The 16,278-nt window shown below is 35.9% G+C and overlaps 1 protein-coding gene across 2 annotated transcripts; it reads left to right on the forward strand.

Moving 5' to 3' along the window:
• Positions 1 to 543: 543 nt before the first annotated feature.
• Positions 544 to 7,648, forward strand: LOC148848620 (putative LRR receptor-like serine/threonine-protein kinase At1g63430). 2 transcript variants are annotated; one of them, XM_088952147.1, is made up of 10 exons: positions 544 to 990; positions 1,282 to 1,606; positions 2,404 to 2,514; positions 2,591 to 2,655; positions 3,112 to 3,318; positions 3,427 to 3,632; positions 3,797 to 3,929; positions 4,026 to 4,183; positions 6,450 to 6,665; positions 7,157 to 7,648. In XM_088952147.1, the coding sequence occupies exons 1-10, from the start codon at positions 906 to 908 to the stop codon at positions 7,400 to 7,402; spliced, it is 1,752 nt and encodes a 583-aa protein (XP_088808273.1). In that variant the 5' UTR covers positions 544 to 905; the 3' UTR covers positions 7,403 to 7,648. The 2 variants fall into 2 exon arrangements, with proteins under 2 accessions (XP_088808273.1, XP_088808274.1); XM_088952148.1 differs by having other exon boundaries at positions 547 to 990; positions 3,112 to 3,201.
• The last annotated feature ends 8,630 nt before the right edge of the window (positions 7,649 to 16,278 follow it).

A 16,278-nucleotide genomic window follows, 5' to 3' on the forward strand; every position in this document is an offset into this window, starting at 1 on the left:
GCCAAAAAAAATCCGTATTCCATCCAGGCCGGTAATAAATTAATAAATAGGGATTGAAATTTGAGAGACGGTAATCGGTAAATAATAAATAATTTACTGTGCAATTCCGCAGTGAAAGGTGTGAACTCACCGACCTCTTAATTGACAGCTAACCAACCCTCCCCGATCTTTAAATCATTTCGTGATATTTTGACGATAAATAACACTCTTTCTCTTATCACTTTATCAGATCTTCTCTGTGCCACTGTGGGATCTGAATATCTGATTCATGTAAGCATTCCTGATTCTCAGATCCCATCTGTGTCTTTTCATCAGACAGTTATCTCCATTTGTTTTCAACTTTCAAATTCCAACTTATGATTTCTCGTTTTAATGTCGCGAGATTTTAATTGTTCCCATTTAAGGAGAAACTCCTAAGGTAAGTAATTAATTACAATCATTAGCACCTATGAAAATAAATAAATAAATAAAAAGGTACGACCCACAAAACTCAAAAAGTAACAAAAACATGAAATCAAAAATGCAAAACCGCCAATTAAAACCAAACAAAAACAATGAAATAAAAACATCCCACGTTGCATCGCTCACTTTCTCCCTTCTTTATCTCCTTTGTCTTTCAAAAATCTCACAAGCTTGCTCTCTTTCAGTCTTCACAGCTTTTCTCTCTTTGGTCTTTGCGCTCGGTATTCACATCCTCTTCTATATCATGGAAGTTGTAGAAGCAGGGGTTGAAGATCATTGTTTTTGTTTGTCGACAAATTCATCTCCATTTTAGTGTTTTTTTTTTTTTGGTTTTTTCATAGTTTCTAGCTTTGATGGCTCTTTCCCGTTTCTGGGTTTCTGTAAGAACCTCGTATTCTTGAAAGAAAACTGAGAGGCAGAGAGTATAGACAGTTGCGGACAAGATGGGATCATTTGGGTCTTTTCAGCTTCTTTGTGTTTTTTCGGGACTTCTTTTCGCGTCTTCTAGTTCGTTGGCTTATAATGAAGGTATATTTTGTTCTTTCCTTTCTTGCGATGTCGAGTTTTGTCGACTCTAAGCTCGCTTCTTTCCAATTATGAACTACGGTGGACACTCTTCTGGATAATGTCTACACTACTGTTGAATTTATTTAACTTTTTCCATGAAAATTTTCATGTACATTTTGCTTTTTTTTTTATTTAATGCAATTATTTGCTTTGATTTGTGTTTGTATTACTTGCCAGAAGAAACCTGTTTTGGGTCTAATTGTTTTACTGAAATTTTCTTATGTTTTTTTTCGCTCTCTTTAATTTACACAGTTTCGGCTCTTACGGCATTCAAACAAGCTATATATGAGGACCCTTCCCGGGTTTTGTCAAGTTGGAACTCCCTCGATCCAGATCCTTGCAACTGGTCAGGCATTACCTGTTCAAAGGATCGAGTTCATGTTATAAAACTTACTCTGACTTACTCCATTTCCTTTTGCTGCTGCAGAAACATTCAGTCTAATGGGTTGACCGGGAGTTTGCCTCCTGAGTTTGGAAACTTGAGGAATCTCGTGGAAGTGCGGTTGGAAAGGAATAAACTTAAAGGAACTGTCCCTGGAAGTAGTGACTCAAACGTTACGTCTAAGATGCATGAGTTGTAAGTAGAATAGTCTCCTTTTGAGTCTTATTAAAGGCATTTATTTGGTGCTTTTGGTGCTTTCAGTTTATGCTACATGCTCTTTTGATGAGTATCATGGTTTGTTGTTTACTTATGGACTCTTGTTGCCTCACCGTTTTAACTTATTTACATAATTTCTTGCTTTGTATTCTATTCTGCATTTATAAGGCTATAGCATCGAAGATTATGTCTAGGAATTGGTCCAACATGTCTATCATAGATTATTGCAGAACCTGTTGGATTTCTCAGAGAATCTGCTATCCATTTCAACTAGATTTAAATAAGTTGCATTTGCTTAACTGATTTGTTTGACTGGTGGATAGTCCCAATTCAGAGTTTCGGGTTTCAGATTCATAATACTTGGAGATTTTCTTCATTTGTGGCTCTGTTTAGTATCAAAATGGTGGATGCTTATCAGAAAAGCAGGAAAATTTAAAGTTCTGGATAAAGTAAAATATAAGTCTGTAACATGTCTGCTTGCAATTCAGGCATGGAATTATAACAATTTATTGAATATAAATGTCAAATTAATTAAACATGATACATCTGACCAGATGTTCCTCTGGCATACCAAAAAGACATACATCTGAAGCACATAAGTAGATGTGAAAACACAAGAAATCATGGGTTTGTGCACCTAAAAATATTAAAAAATCAATTTCCACTCATTGTACATCAATTTCTTCTTTGTATTTCTTTATTTTTTGGGTAATACGTCTTTGTATGTTTTGTTCATGGAATTCTAATGACACGATTGTCCTGTTTAAATTTCATAGATCTCTATCTCAGTCCACTGGCTTTTGCTGTTTATATCGGCTAAACAATGCAGATTTCTCATACAACTTCTTTGTTGGGAGAATACCACGGTGCCTGGATCATCTTCCAAGGTATTTTATCTAAGCATTTGTTATTAAATTTCTGTTTGTTCTGGAAGCATTCTTACTCTTGTTAAATTTTCTACAGAACAAGCTTTCAGGGGAACTGCTTCCAAGAAAAAAATGTTAAACAGCGTTCCGCTTCACAATGTGGTGCGTATCTTTCAAGTGTATGGCTACTGAACTTCCAAATTTAATGAAACTATAGATACCAAGTGATTATCATAGTAAAGAAAAGTAAAGACTACACCACTCAAGTGCATAATATTATACAGAGCCCCAAGAGAAGCACAAGTCAGGCTAAACAAACCAAAAGTCTTCGTATTGCCTATTCCTACAAAAATCTAATAAATGCAATTTCAACTTGACCTAGCCCTTTGAAATATCTGACAGTCACTTCAGTTTATCAAAGTCCATGTCAGATTTAAATATGTAATTTTACGCCCCTCTACTTCATTTGAACCATTGATTCATCTTTTTTTTTAGTTCTCAATTTTTGAAACATAACTGTGGTTGTATAAATATTGGGTTTATGCATGTTCTTTCATTTGACCTTTCTTTATATGTGGTTGTTGAAATAAAGCAGGGTTGTTAATGACTTTCTTGCAGAAACCAACTCAAAACACCGGCATCCTGAACCTATTCATCATAGACCTGCCTGGTTGCTAGCTCTAGAAATTGTAACAGGAACCCTTTCAGGTATCTTCTTTCTCTTTGCTATTGTTACCGCTGTTAAAAGATGCAAAGGGAAATCCCCTGTCATAATCCCTTGGAAGAAAACATCAAATGGGAAGGATAGCATGGCAATATACATAGGTTAGTCTGTCAATGCAATTTTTGTTTCATCCATGTCTTATGTTTCTTATGTGCCTTCTCAAGGTATACACTCTGATTAATTGTTTTGGTTATCTGGTTGCCTCATAGATTCAGAGATGCTGAAGGATGTGTTGAGATTTAGCAGACAGGAGCTCGAAGTAGCCTGTGAGGATTTTAGCAATATCATTGGATCCTCCCCAGACAGCTTAGTCTATAAAGGCACCACGAAAGGTGGTCCAGAGATTGCTGTGATATCACTTGGCATCAAGGAAGAAAACTGGACAGGGTATCTTGAGCTTTATTTTCAGAGAGAGGTAATTCCTCTTTTTTGACCATTAGCTTGTAAACTTTAACTAGCTAATAACTTTTAAGGACAAATGAATTCTATACCAGAAAACAATGGAGGCACCTAACAGTTTTAGATTTTGGAATTATAAAAAGAGAGGATTCCATATTCCTTAATTATCTCATGCTTCAGGTGGCAGATTTAGCAAGACTAGATCATGAGAATACTGGAAAATTACTGGGATATTGCAGGGAGAACAACCCATTTTCAAGGATGCTAGTCTTTGAATATGCATCAAATGGGACACTCTATGAGCATCTCCATTGTAAGTCAGCCCTCCCCCATACCCCACCTCCCTTACAAATGGAGAAGTTATTCACTTGCAATTTTTTGTTGCTTAAATATAGAGTTTTGAATGCAGATGGTGAAGAATCTCAGTTGTCTTGGACTCGACGCATGAAAATTATTATAGGCATTGCTCGTGGCCTAAGATATCTGCACACAGAACTTGAGCCTCCATTTTCAATATCTGAGCTAAATTCCAGTTCTATCTATCTTACAGAAGATTTCTCTCCAAAGGTATGCTCGGAGCACTTTTAAAAGTAAGGTTGTGAATGAAGTAGTCAAATTGAACCCACAGACAAGACTAGGTCAAGGGGTTCAATTGTGTTTACTGTTTGCTAAAACCAGAAAGAATTTAATCTATATAACAATGGAACTGGCATTGATTGAAGGTATCTAATGCACTGGTCATTGAGAACCCAAAGTTAATGTAACCAAGGTGCCTGGGCAAGCACAGGCATTTCAATCACCTTATGTCAGGCAATGGCCCAAGCATTAGAAAAATATTGTGCTGATGCTAATATGCCTTTCACTCTCCCCATCTTTTTGGGACAAAAAAATGTCCCCTCTACAGAACTATTCTAAAACATAAGTAGGGATGTTCTCTCTGTCTTCTTCTTCTTTGACAAGATAACCATGGAAAATTAAGGCTGGGGTGAATGACACAAAGCAGCACAGTAGATCCATGAATAGATAATCAAAAAACCAAAACATTAAATGATATGTAAATAGAAGGAAAAAATGATATGCATGTCTATATTGCTTATTCATGTGTGTGTGTGTGTGTGTGTGTGTGTTTACAGGTTGCAATCTTTAGGTGGATCACTTTGGTCCTTGGCATTGACTAATTTTCAGTTATTCACAATCAACTTGGCTGTAAAGCTCACCTGGGTACATTCTAGATAAAAGGATCTGGTCTATCATGCCCAAAATGTGTGCATGCTCATATAACATGGCATGCTAGTGAGCATAATTTGCAGTACATAGTATTACATGGATGAATATATTTCTGTGTTTCTTTATTTTACATATTTAATAAACATAGGTAACAATCTATAGACAATGGTGATCATAGGGTCGTGCAGGAAGGCATGCCAAGCAAGTGTTTGCATTATAATGGTGATAATTCTTCACCATATTTGGATGACACCAGGACAAATATCTTGTGGTTTTCCATTACTTTTGAGAGCAGTTTTCCATCTAAAATGGGACCATTTCCAGTTGCCAAGGAATGACAGAAGTGGGGTCATTTCAAGATTTCAATAGATGAACTTATTTCCATTTTTCCTTAGCATCTGGAAGTGTGACTCCATGAAGATAAAAGTAACATGATTAGATTTCAACATGGCATGTAATTTATTTCCAGTAATTGTGAAATATTAAACAAATGCACATAGAATATGATGTTCATACACAATAAATAAGTGGCTCCAGTAAAAAAGAATAGATGATGATAAAAAGAAAGGTGTAATTTTAAATTTTGTTAACTTAAGTACTGAAGGTAGCCAACATGTGATTAGGACATAGTCCTCCATTTCCAAATCAGAAAATGGAGTGTTCTTTATTACTTAACAAAGTGCTTAAGAGTTATCAATCATTTCTATTAGCAGAAAGAGCACTAGGGAATACCGAGTCTGAAAAAGTAAACTGCACTGGTTAACATCAATTAATAGAACAAGAAGGACCTTAACCTGAAAAACTTGTTTGACTTGACCAAAGTCTTGACTTTTAGATTACCTGGTTTCAGTCGTTTGAGGTGTGACTTATAGGTCAGTTTTTCTGTTCTTTTTTGTTAATGATGCATTTGTTTTGATGTAGAACTGGAAAGCAAGGTTTTCATTGTAAAAGGGATGAAAGTGTAGCATAATATTTTAGAGAGAAATTGTTTTTCCACACTTATTTCATTAAAATAAACAGATATCAAGGGGAGAACAAGAAAGAAAAGGGCTTCGTCTCCAGGTCTTTACATGGGATTGAACACTACAACGCTAAGCTTTGATACCTGGATATCTATCCATGCATAGAGTATCACTGTCAGACACAATAAGCACCCAATACAACACCTAATCCTGCATGGATACTTGCATAGCACTTCATAAAATTAACAGTTTTAAAATATGAAGATTTGTATGCATTAACAATTCATGCTATAGAAAATCCATATTTTTTAGAAGTTCAGTTAAACTTGGAAAGATGTCAGTATTGAGAAATGTCGCTTAGCTTCAAAAACTAAAGGTAAATGCATGATAAAATTTATTAAATGGGCTGCCCATGGGATCTTAGGAAATGGAATCAGAGCTCATTTCTCATATTCGGGCATCATGTATGCCAAGGTTGTCATTACTAGTTACAAGTGAGAAAACCTATAGCATGGGTTTTCAGATCTTCAGCATTGAAACACTTTACATTTATTGACAACTAGAGTTGGTTTTTTGTAATTTAATTCAATTTTTCTTTATAAAAAATTCTACTTATGATGACTCCCTATCCATTTAACCTGCAGCTGGTTGATTTTGAAAGCTGGAAGGCAGTACTTGAAAGATCAGAAAAGAACTCAGGTTCCTTGAGCAATGTAGGTTCTTTATGTAGTCTTCCAGATTCTCTAGATAAACGACATCTCGATGTCCAAGGCAACATATTTGCTTTTGGAGTACTCTTACTAGAAATAATCAGTGGGAGACCTCCATACTGCAAAGACAGAGGATGCTTGGTAGATTGGGTAAGAAACTATTCAGGATTTGAGTATTTGTAGGTACCCATCTTTTTCCATCTAATTGTTGTTGATCAATGCTGTTGGTTCTTTCCTTTCTGCTTACTTGGTGTATACATGACTTCATTGTCTTACAAAATATCTACTTACTAGTAGGAGGTCCATAATGCCTCCTATCTTCATGAAACAATTGTTGATACCATCATTCTCTCACTGAACATTTTCTGAGATGTGTATTAGGCTATTATCTATACAGGGCTGAGGAAAAAGCAGCTTGATCTACGTGAAACTTGACCTGAGGAGACTTGAATGTCTATTTGATTTAATATTACAATCACTAAGAATTCACTATATTCGTATGACTAGATTTGACATGCCTAATTGTACTTTTAAAACAGCTCAGTCAACTTGGATAAGTTCTACTTGATTATATGTCATCTCAAGCAATTATAGTAAGCATGTTATTTACTTTTTATAAGTTATATTTCTCTCTTCTGCAGGCTAAGGAGTATCTAGAGCTGCCAGAAGTAATATCCTACCTTGTGGATCCTGAATTGAGACATTTTAGATACGATGATCTAAAAGCTGTATGTGAGGTTGCTAGCCTCTGTATTCAGTCAGATCCCAACAAAAGGCCATCCATGGAGGAGTTGTGCCCTATACTGGAGAACAGGATTGATGTATCAGTATCTGCCAATCTGAAGGAATCTCCTTTGGCATGGGCTGAGCTTGTGATATCCTCATAATTGCATCGAAGCTAACATACTGTAAATCTGGAATATACTTGTAATACTGTTTTCTTTACCCATTTTAATTTTTCCTCTTTTCTTTTCTTTTGTCTAGATGTTTATTTTTTGTTCTCTACTCCATGGAAATGTTTGCATGATGAAGAAAATTTAGATCTTCATTCATGGCAAAAGCAATTATCTTTGTATTATATCGACTGATCAGAAAAGTTTTGAAATTACCAAAGGAAGGATTTGTTATGTTAAGCATCGTCTTTTTGTTCTTTATCTAGATAGATGATTCCCTGATGCCATTGGCCATTGCTATCAACCAAATTGTACCCCTCAAATCCTCAGCGCTTCGATTAGTCAAAGAATATTTATGAAAAATATGGGGATAATGGATGATCCGTGACAAGGTTTTTAAAATCGACCCGGACAACGAACTGGTCAGGTCTGGTTCTGAAAACCATGATCCGTGGTCAAGCAGTTCTAAAGAGACGGTTCAAACGTGTATCCTTTTTTACCTAAAAGTATACTTACATACCCTCTGTCAGTGGTTGTGAGTTGTGACGTCTCCTCGTTCATTGGCTCCTGATCGGTTTTATTTCATTATTGGTAGGTATGGAACTTGGGGTTCTAGCCTTTTAAAGCCCATAAGCCCAATGGTTTCTCTTTTTTCGGAATATAGGAATCCCTTGTCACATTTATTTTCCAAATAATGTGAACACATTATTGCATAATTGTTTAGAAAACAGACCTGGACGTCAGTGGTTTTTCCAGTATGACGATGTCAAAGCCCAGGACCTGGTCATCCTTCAGGTTAATAACCTTCACCAGTTGCCTAGTCCGACCATCCAGATCAATGATGTTTGAAAACACTGGTTTAAGATTTGGAAATATTGGTTTTAGAGGCCACATTCATGTAGACCAACTTAATGAAATTTTCAGCACAGCTATTTTAAATGGGACTAGGAGAAAACCAAGTGCCTGTGGAAAAGGAAAATAGCCCATTAATCAGTGATGGTATCTCTCACCTGGATGTCAATTCCAATATTTCTTAATGAACCTCACAATTGATTCATGACATTTGTAAAAAAGTTATCATATTTTAGAAATTATGTTAAAAAGATTATTTTTATTGATAATAAGACCTAAAAGTTGCCCTTATCAACTATAATCCTTTTTTTTTTATCAAACGCTCACTTAAATACAATTTTCCTTCTTTTTTATTGATGTACTTTTACATCTTATAATCAATGTAAATATGCATTGGTCTGTCATTTGTCAATGCATAAATATAATTTTGCTAAACACAGACAAAAGTAAACCAGAGTGCAAATTTACCTTAAACCGGAATTTATACTCTATTTGCATCGTTTCCAAACGCAGCCTTAAGGTCTAAGCATTGCTAGAGACCTTGTCAACTAATTAATCGGCTTTGTAAGCAATAATAATAGCCAACTGAGGAACAGTTGGTCTTGTTGGATCCAAAGAGAATAGGTTGGGTTTACTTCCGAGTTATTCTACTAAATCTTGGGAGGACACGGATGTGTTCCATTGACAGATCCGATGAGCTTTGCTCGAATAAGTGTGGTGTGGATTTGAAACTTCCACAACAAATAATTTTTGCCATCCATCTTTATAGTTAATAGGCTAGCAAGATTCGTTCTAGAAAGAGTGAGCAACGATGTTGTGGTGGAAATCTCAATTACAACCACCAATGTTGCATTTGGATTGGTGTTGGTTTGTCATGATTATAGATCTCAAGGAAGTTTTTCAGACTCTGAATCTCCTGCCCATGTGAACTCTGCCCACACCTATCCACGATACACTACCCCCCCGTGAATTGGGAACATCTCCCCTTGTATAATACTATGCAGAAGATGAGATGTTCTCCATGTATGACTAAGATAAGCGTGGGCGGAATTGTGGTGGACAGGAGATCCGGACTCAGTTTTTCAAGGCTTTGATACTATGAACAATTTCCATGAATGAAGAATTTCAATGTATTCATAATTATATTGTGTGCAAATATAAATAGAGGCGTAGTCCGAAGAGTTTGGAACTTTGGATTACAGTAGGAGTCTAATAATGAGAGACAACTCACAAATAAGCTACACAAGTAATGGAGTTCATGTAGTAGTAGCAACTTATAATGCAGTATGAAAGAATATGGGAATTAAGGGTGAGCAAGGGTTGGTTTAGTTTGGTTCCATGGTAGGTTCTTGGAATTGAGATCCACCTTGTGAAGGTCGGTTTTGGCCTTGGCGGTTTTGGGGTCAGTTCTAAGGTCTTTAGAATCGGGACCTACCTTGTGAAGGTTGATTCTAGACTTGGTAGTTCTGGGGTTGGTTCCAGGGTCTATTTGTGGAACACTAGAACCTGTTCTATTTCTACTATCCCCTTTCAAAAAACATAAAATGAAGCATGTTCTTTAAAAACTTGATTTTCAATAAATACAATATATAGTTTAAAACTTCCATTATCTTTATTGATGAAATTGAGTAGTTTAATATATAGATTATCATGATATATTAATGTATGGTTCAAAACTTATCATTATAATTTAAATTTTGTCAATATTAACTTTTACATTACTTATTATATATATTCAAATATTGAAATGCAAATAATTGATCAAATCATTTAAGTAACTCAATGGTCAAGTGAGACCATGGCCTTTCTAACCATGAGTGCCTCAAAAGTGTTTTGTGGTTTATTTCAAGACAAGTTCGATTCTAAGGCTAGTTCCACCAAAGGCCAACCAAGGTCAATCACTGGATTTGTTTAGGTAGGGTAAACCCATAGACCCTGAAACCGGCCTGAATGGGGTCAGTTCCAAGAATTTAAAACCAGACCCTATCTCGTAACAAATTGAATAGGATCATTTCAAGGCCAATTGGAGATCGGTTCCATTCAATTCAGGGTAGAACCAATCTATTTGCTCACCCTTAATGGGAATTGTGAATGCCCACTAGGTGTTTGACATGGTGAATGGTTTTGCGATTAGTCAAGATGTAGCATGGGCAATGCTGAGCTAGAATATGAACTTGAAATAGAAAACTTAAATTTAGCCAACCGAAGATGGACTAGTGAAACATTTGCAAAAAAGGATTGTGCGGAAGCTATCTCTATCTCTACAAGAGAAAGATTGAAATCAAGTCTAATGTAGAACAAAGACAAACGGTTTTGCCTCATTTAGAAATCCGTAGGTCTTCGAGACTAAACCAAAACTTTAACCCACAGTATAATTATAATTTTTTCTTTAAATTTTTATTTAAGCTAGTTTGTACGGTGTATCTTTTAAGAGGTCGGGTTATATCCCCCTCTTAATACTCATTAAGAAAAATCTGGATATAACTTTAGTTAAAAAAAAAAAAAGGTTTTCATCTTCTAAGGCATGTGTCATGTGATTTTGGTGTAATGAATAGGGGTGTGTAGGGGTGTTAATTGGACTGGATTTAGTCCAATCCCATCCAAGTTCAATGTGAATCCATTATAAATGGATCAAGTCCAATTTAATCCAATGAATGTTTTGGACCAGTCCAATTCAATGTCTGGACCGTCCAATCTGTTTAAATTCATTTTGATTTAGATTGGTTTCTTGTCCATTAACACATATATTCTTATCTTATATCAATAGACCAGATATTGGCTTAATCCAATCCAATCCTATATAAATTTGTTATGGACGAATCAGGTCCAATCCAATCAAATAAATATTTTGGATCGGATTAGTCCAATCCAATATGTTTTATTGGTCCATTCAATCCGTCCAAATTGATTTTGGACTAGCACCCTTAGGGGTGTGCCCCTTTTGTCAAACATGAGATGTGCTCCAAATCACAACTCTGAAAATATGTTCAAAATTTTGGCCATAAAAATAAAAAGTTCTCAAGAACAAAAATTGAAGTTCTAAAGTTCTAGTTGGTTTTAGTGTTGTGTGGATAGGACAACCTAGATATGCTCCATGACCATTTTGTTAATGCAGAAATTACTTTACACCTCAAACAAACAAACAAAAAGGGGAGAGAGAGTGAAGAGTCAAGATCATTATTGACTGTTGAGGCATAGATTCCAATTCTAATATGCCCACACCCACAAATAAAGTTCATGAAAAACTCGTACAAACTCATGTACACAATGTAAAGTATAAAGTTTGTGTTCAATATCAAGATGAAAATAAGATTTGAAGCAGAATAAAGTAAAACCCAAAACAAAATTAAATCAGAAGTTTGGGGCTGAGCTACTTCCGCTTTGTGTAGCTCCTTCTAGGCTCTTATTTCTATCCAAATAAATCAGAATTTGCATTCTTTTCATTTGCACTCTCATGTATTTGTATTAATATAGATAAAATTGCACTGCAACCACATACAGGATTTTTGTAAAACTCATTAAGAAATTTCATTGCTGTGGGGATTGAGCTGAGTTAAGAATTTTCATTCACATCTATAGAGGATGTAAAGTTTTCTCAATGACCTGAGTTACCATTTTACATTGCTTTGGGCTTGGGCCTTTACGCAGGTCCATTCAAAAGTTAGACAAAAGCCTAATTTGAGTCCGCCGCTGTGTATCCCATGACCCCCTTCCACCAAATAAAAAATAAGAGAAAAGAAAAAAAAAAAAAAAAGGAAAACCTGCACCCTCTATAAATGGATTTTCAGGTAAAAATGTATTCCAATCCATATACAAATTGATGGTGGCTTGAAAAAAAAAAAAACTTACAATAACTCATTTGATAAATTCTCTGGTTAGGTATAGGATAGATTTAGGATGAAATCCCATTACCACCAGGGTTGGAGGCTTATGGGTAATGGGCAGTCCTTAGTTGTGGAGACCATGAAATAAAAAAAAAAAAGTCTTTCAATCCATATCTAAAAAAAAAAAGAAAAGAAAAGAAAACGTTTATAACTTATTAAACCTTAAGCTGTATTTGTTTGTGATGTAAATACTGGGCCAGTGTTGGCCCAGTTTTATAGTCACTTGGGTGGAGTATAATTAAACATCGAAAATCAATGTAAAACTCCACTTACATTGAATTTTATATTGATAATTAATGTAAATATTAACTACAATATTTACATTTGTTGCTACTAAGGATGGGGCTTAGGGCAATAAGGCAATTTTGCTTTTTTGGTTGGGGTCAATGTGTCCAACCTGAGAACAAGAGAGTGCATGTCAGATACCCTGGGTGTTATCCCAAGAGTAAAGACTCTGTTGGTCAGATTAATCAAACGTATGAGGGGGTCAGATCAGGCTTAAAACGAGGGCTGAGACGAAGTCTCTTGATAACAAGAGAGTTAGAGAACAATAATGAACAAGATGGATTTACCTTAAATTGGGCACCCCCTTTTATACTTGACCTTGCAATTAAATGGTTAAAAATTATTAAAAATAGGTGGTCAGGATCTCATCTGGCCTATGCCACATGGCACAATCCTAAGCCTTGTCATGTGCACCTATATGACTTTCATTTACATATCTAACATAACTTTTAAACTTATCGATGTATAACTTCAACAATGTAAAAGATATTTACACTACATTTCAAAAGTCCGTAGATGGATTTACAGGGATCTACTTTTGAGGGTATGGTTGGTCCCACTCATGTAGTAGTCGTATGTTTTGCATGGAGGCTTGTAGTGTTGGCTTTTGCAACAAACATGATTTGTTAATTTTGTTCAGTCGGTGCAAGTCCAAAAAGTCCTAGACTCTATCCGATTTACTTCAATTTGGGTGATCCTATTCACGTAAATAGATCGGATTCTGATTATAAAAGTTGCCTTCATGTAATAATGTGGAATGAATGGGCGCGCTTTCTTTCAAATTTTGAAAAAATCCAAAAAGAAACCAATATGATCTAAAACCATAATATGAGAGATTCAATCTAATTACCAAACCTTTTGTTGGGGTTTCACAACAACCACTCACAATATAAAATCACAAGCTATTTGAAATAATAAATATGAGAAATCTGATAATAGCAAAGATGATAAAATCCAAGTAAAGACAAATAAAAGCATGCACCACAAAGAACTCAAAGATTTACATAGTGCAGCCTTACCGCCTACGTATTTGAGAGAGATGAAATATGTTCTTCACTATGAAATAAAACTGATAATAATACAAGTACCTTGCGGCTTGCAGCCCAAACCAACCCTTAACCCTTGTACACCCATTCTCCCTTACCTCTCAACCCGAAGAATAAAAACAAGAAAAAAACTCACTCTCACACCAAGAGCACTCTGTATTTTTCTCTCACCCTTCTCTCCCGAAAAGCCTTAATCCTATATACAGAAGAAAGCTTTTATATGTAAAACCTTTAACATAAAGAGGAATCACACTAACCATTAGATTAAAATTAATACAGTGGTTGTAAAATAAGACAATCTCAGCAATCTCCACCTTAGCTTATTTTTCAACCACCTTAGAGATATATCATTTGTGCTTCCACTTGTTTGCAAATACTGCAACCTTCCATTGGCTTTATAAAACGTCACCAACTATACATAATTTGAATCATTCTGTCCTAACTCCACCTAATTCAAACAAGACGACCAATGTACCTGTGTAATTATACCTAAGCTAACAATCTTAGTTAACTTCAGAGAAGGGCCTTGATCATTCATCTCTTCCAACATGAATCTTCCTCTCACCATCATTTTATACCTTGGAAACTTGCAATACTTGTCTCCACTCTCTATCCATAAAAGAGACATTTCGTGTGGCCACACTACATTGCGCATTCCGTTTCCAACATTCCATCGAAGTCTTGTGAACCACTGTATTCCCAATCAGATGATACAAACCCTTGCTTTTTTTTTTCTCCCTTCATTAGGACTATACCACCACGTGTGATTTTCATGGATCCACTTGCAACAAAAACCTTGCATCCCTTTGCAATACTTGTCTCCACTCTCTATCCATAAAAGAGACACTTCGTGTGGCCACACTACATTGCGCATTCCGTTTTCAACATTCCGTCGAAGTCTTATGAACCACTGTATTCCCAATTAGATGGTACAAACCCTTGTTTTTTTTTTCTCCATTCATTAGGACTATACCACCACGTGTGATTTCCATGGATCCACCTGTAGCAAAAACCTTGCATCCCTTGGAGTCTAATCAGCTAAGTAATATTAGATTTCTATACATTTTTTGGACATACGCCACACCACCCAAAGTGTGAATCACTCTATCAAACATTTTGATTTTTATTGTCCCAACACCCATGATGTTACATGTAGATCCATCACCCAAGGAGACCACCTGTTTTTCTCTCTTGAAACGTATTAAAATATTCCTTCATTGAGCAAATATGCATAGAACATCTAGAATCTAAAACGCACACATTTGGAGAAAAATTACACATACCTTTGGAAACTATGAGAATGTCCATCAGATGCAATTGCCACACTTTTGGATTCATCCCCACTCCTTTTTCGTGTAGGACAATCTTTCTTCATGTGACTAAATTCCTTGCATCTGTAACACTGTACTTTGCCATTTTTCCTTAATCTATTGCTCTCAGATCCCCTATCAAACGACCTTCTTTTTCGATCCGTTCCAATCATGACAATGTAGTGTCTTGCCTGCTCTCATACTTGGGCTTCCTCCTAACCTCATTAGATAAAGGAGATGTAGTAATTTCTTCCAGTTTCACTGTATCTTTCCCATACAATAATGTTGTCACTAAGTTTTCATATGAATCGGGAAGTAAGGTAAGAAGCAAAAGGGCCTTGTCTTTTTTCTCCACCTTGGCATCAATTTTCCCTAGTTGATCTAAGATACTGTTGAACGCATTTAAGTGTTCTAGGAGATTCTCATCTTCTTCCATCTTCATCCTTTAAAGTTAAGGGTGATCATTTCAACTCAGCCCGCACAAAGCCCAGCATGAAAGTTCCAGGCTTGGGCATGGGTTTTGTGTTTAGGCCCGGCTCGGGCCCGGGCCCACATCAAGCCCATGCCTACAAATTTTAGGGTCAAGCTTGGGCTTAATACTTCAAGCCCAACCCAACCCGCATATATTTAAACTTACACATTTTGTGTATAATGTATACATATATATATGTTATTTTACATAAAATTATATATTTTATTTATAAATATTATAGCATGACATGTATAATTTATATTATATGTAATGTTTTACATATGAAATACATTAGTCCAAAATCAAGCCCAACCCGACTTGGGCCCGTGTAGACCTAAGCTAGGCTTATGTTTCAAACTCGAAACCCCAGGCCTGGCCAAGCCTAGCCTAATGTATAGCCATTATCATAAGTGCAAAGCCCGACCAGACCTAGCCCAGCCCATGATCACCCCTATGTATAGTTGTCACTTTAGATATAGCTTTGTAATTAAGCTTCTTCCCAAATAAAGCTTTTTTACCTTATCTCATAATTTTGGTGCAGAATCTTCCTCCATAATGTTAAACATAACGTTATCAGCCAAGAGCAACCGAATCGTACTAACACACCTTGACTCGATGTTCTCCCAATCAGCATCCTTCATGTCTTTTGGCTTCCTATCCTTTCCCTTCAAAGCTTTAGTCAAGCCTTATTGAACTAGGATGTCCTTTACCTTTCTTTGCCATAGAGTAAAATTACCTTTGCTATCAAACCTCTTAATCTAGAACTAAGAATCTATATCTTTTGCTGCCATTATCTCTTAAGCAAATTTACAAACACCTTGTAAACACTAACCTAGGATCTTTAATACTAATTTGGTGGGGCTTCACAATAACCACCCACAGTATAAAATCACAAGGTATTTGAAATAACAATAACGAGAAATCTAATATCAACAAAAATGATAAAATCCAATCAAAGACAAATAAAAGCGTGTGCCACAAAGAACTCAAAGATTTACGTGGTTCGGCCTTACCGCCTACG

The sequence above is a fragment of the Nelumbo lutea genome, chromosome 6 (genome assembly GCF_056320005.1).
Source record: "Nelumbo lutea isolate HS-2025 chromosome 6, American lotus-T2T, whole genome shotgun sequence".
In the NCBI taxonomy this organism is placed as follows: Eukaryota; Viridiplantae; Streptophyta; class Magnoliopsida; order Proteales; family Nelumbonaceae; genus Nelumbo; species Nelumbo lutea.

Excerpts from the sequence above, each read along its gene's own strand:
- LOC148848620 (XM_088952147.1), top strand. The coding sequence starts at position 906 with ATGGGATCATTTGGGTCTTTTCAGCTTCTTTGTGTTTTTTCGGGACTT. Across the intron at positions 991-1,281 it reads TTCGTTGGCTTATAATGAAG|TTTCGGCTCTTACGGCATTC; the intron begins GTATATTTTGTT and ends TAATTTACACAG. Across the intron at positions 6,666-7,156 it reads GAGGATGCTTGGTAGATTGG|GCTAAGGAGTATCTAGAGCT; the intron begins GTAAGAAACTAT and ends TCTCTTCTGCAG.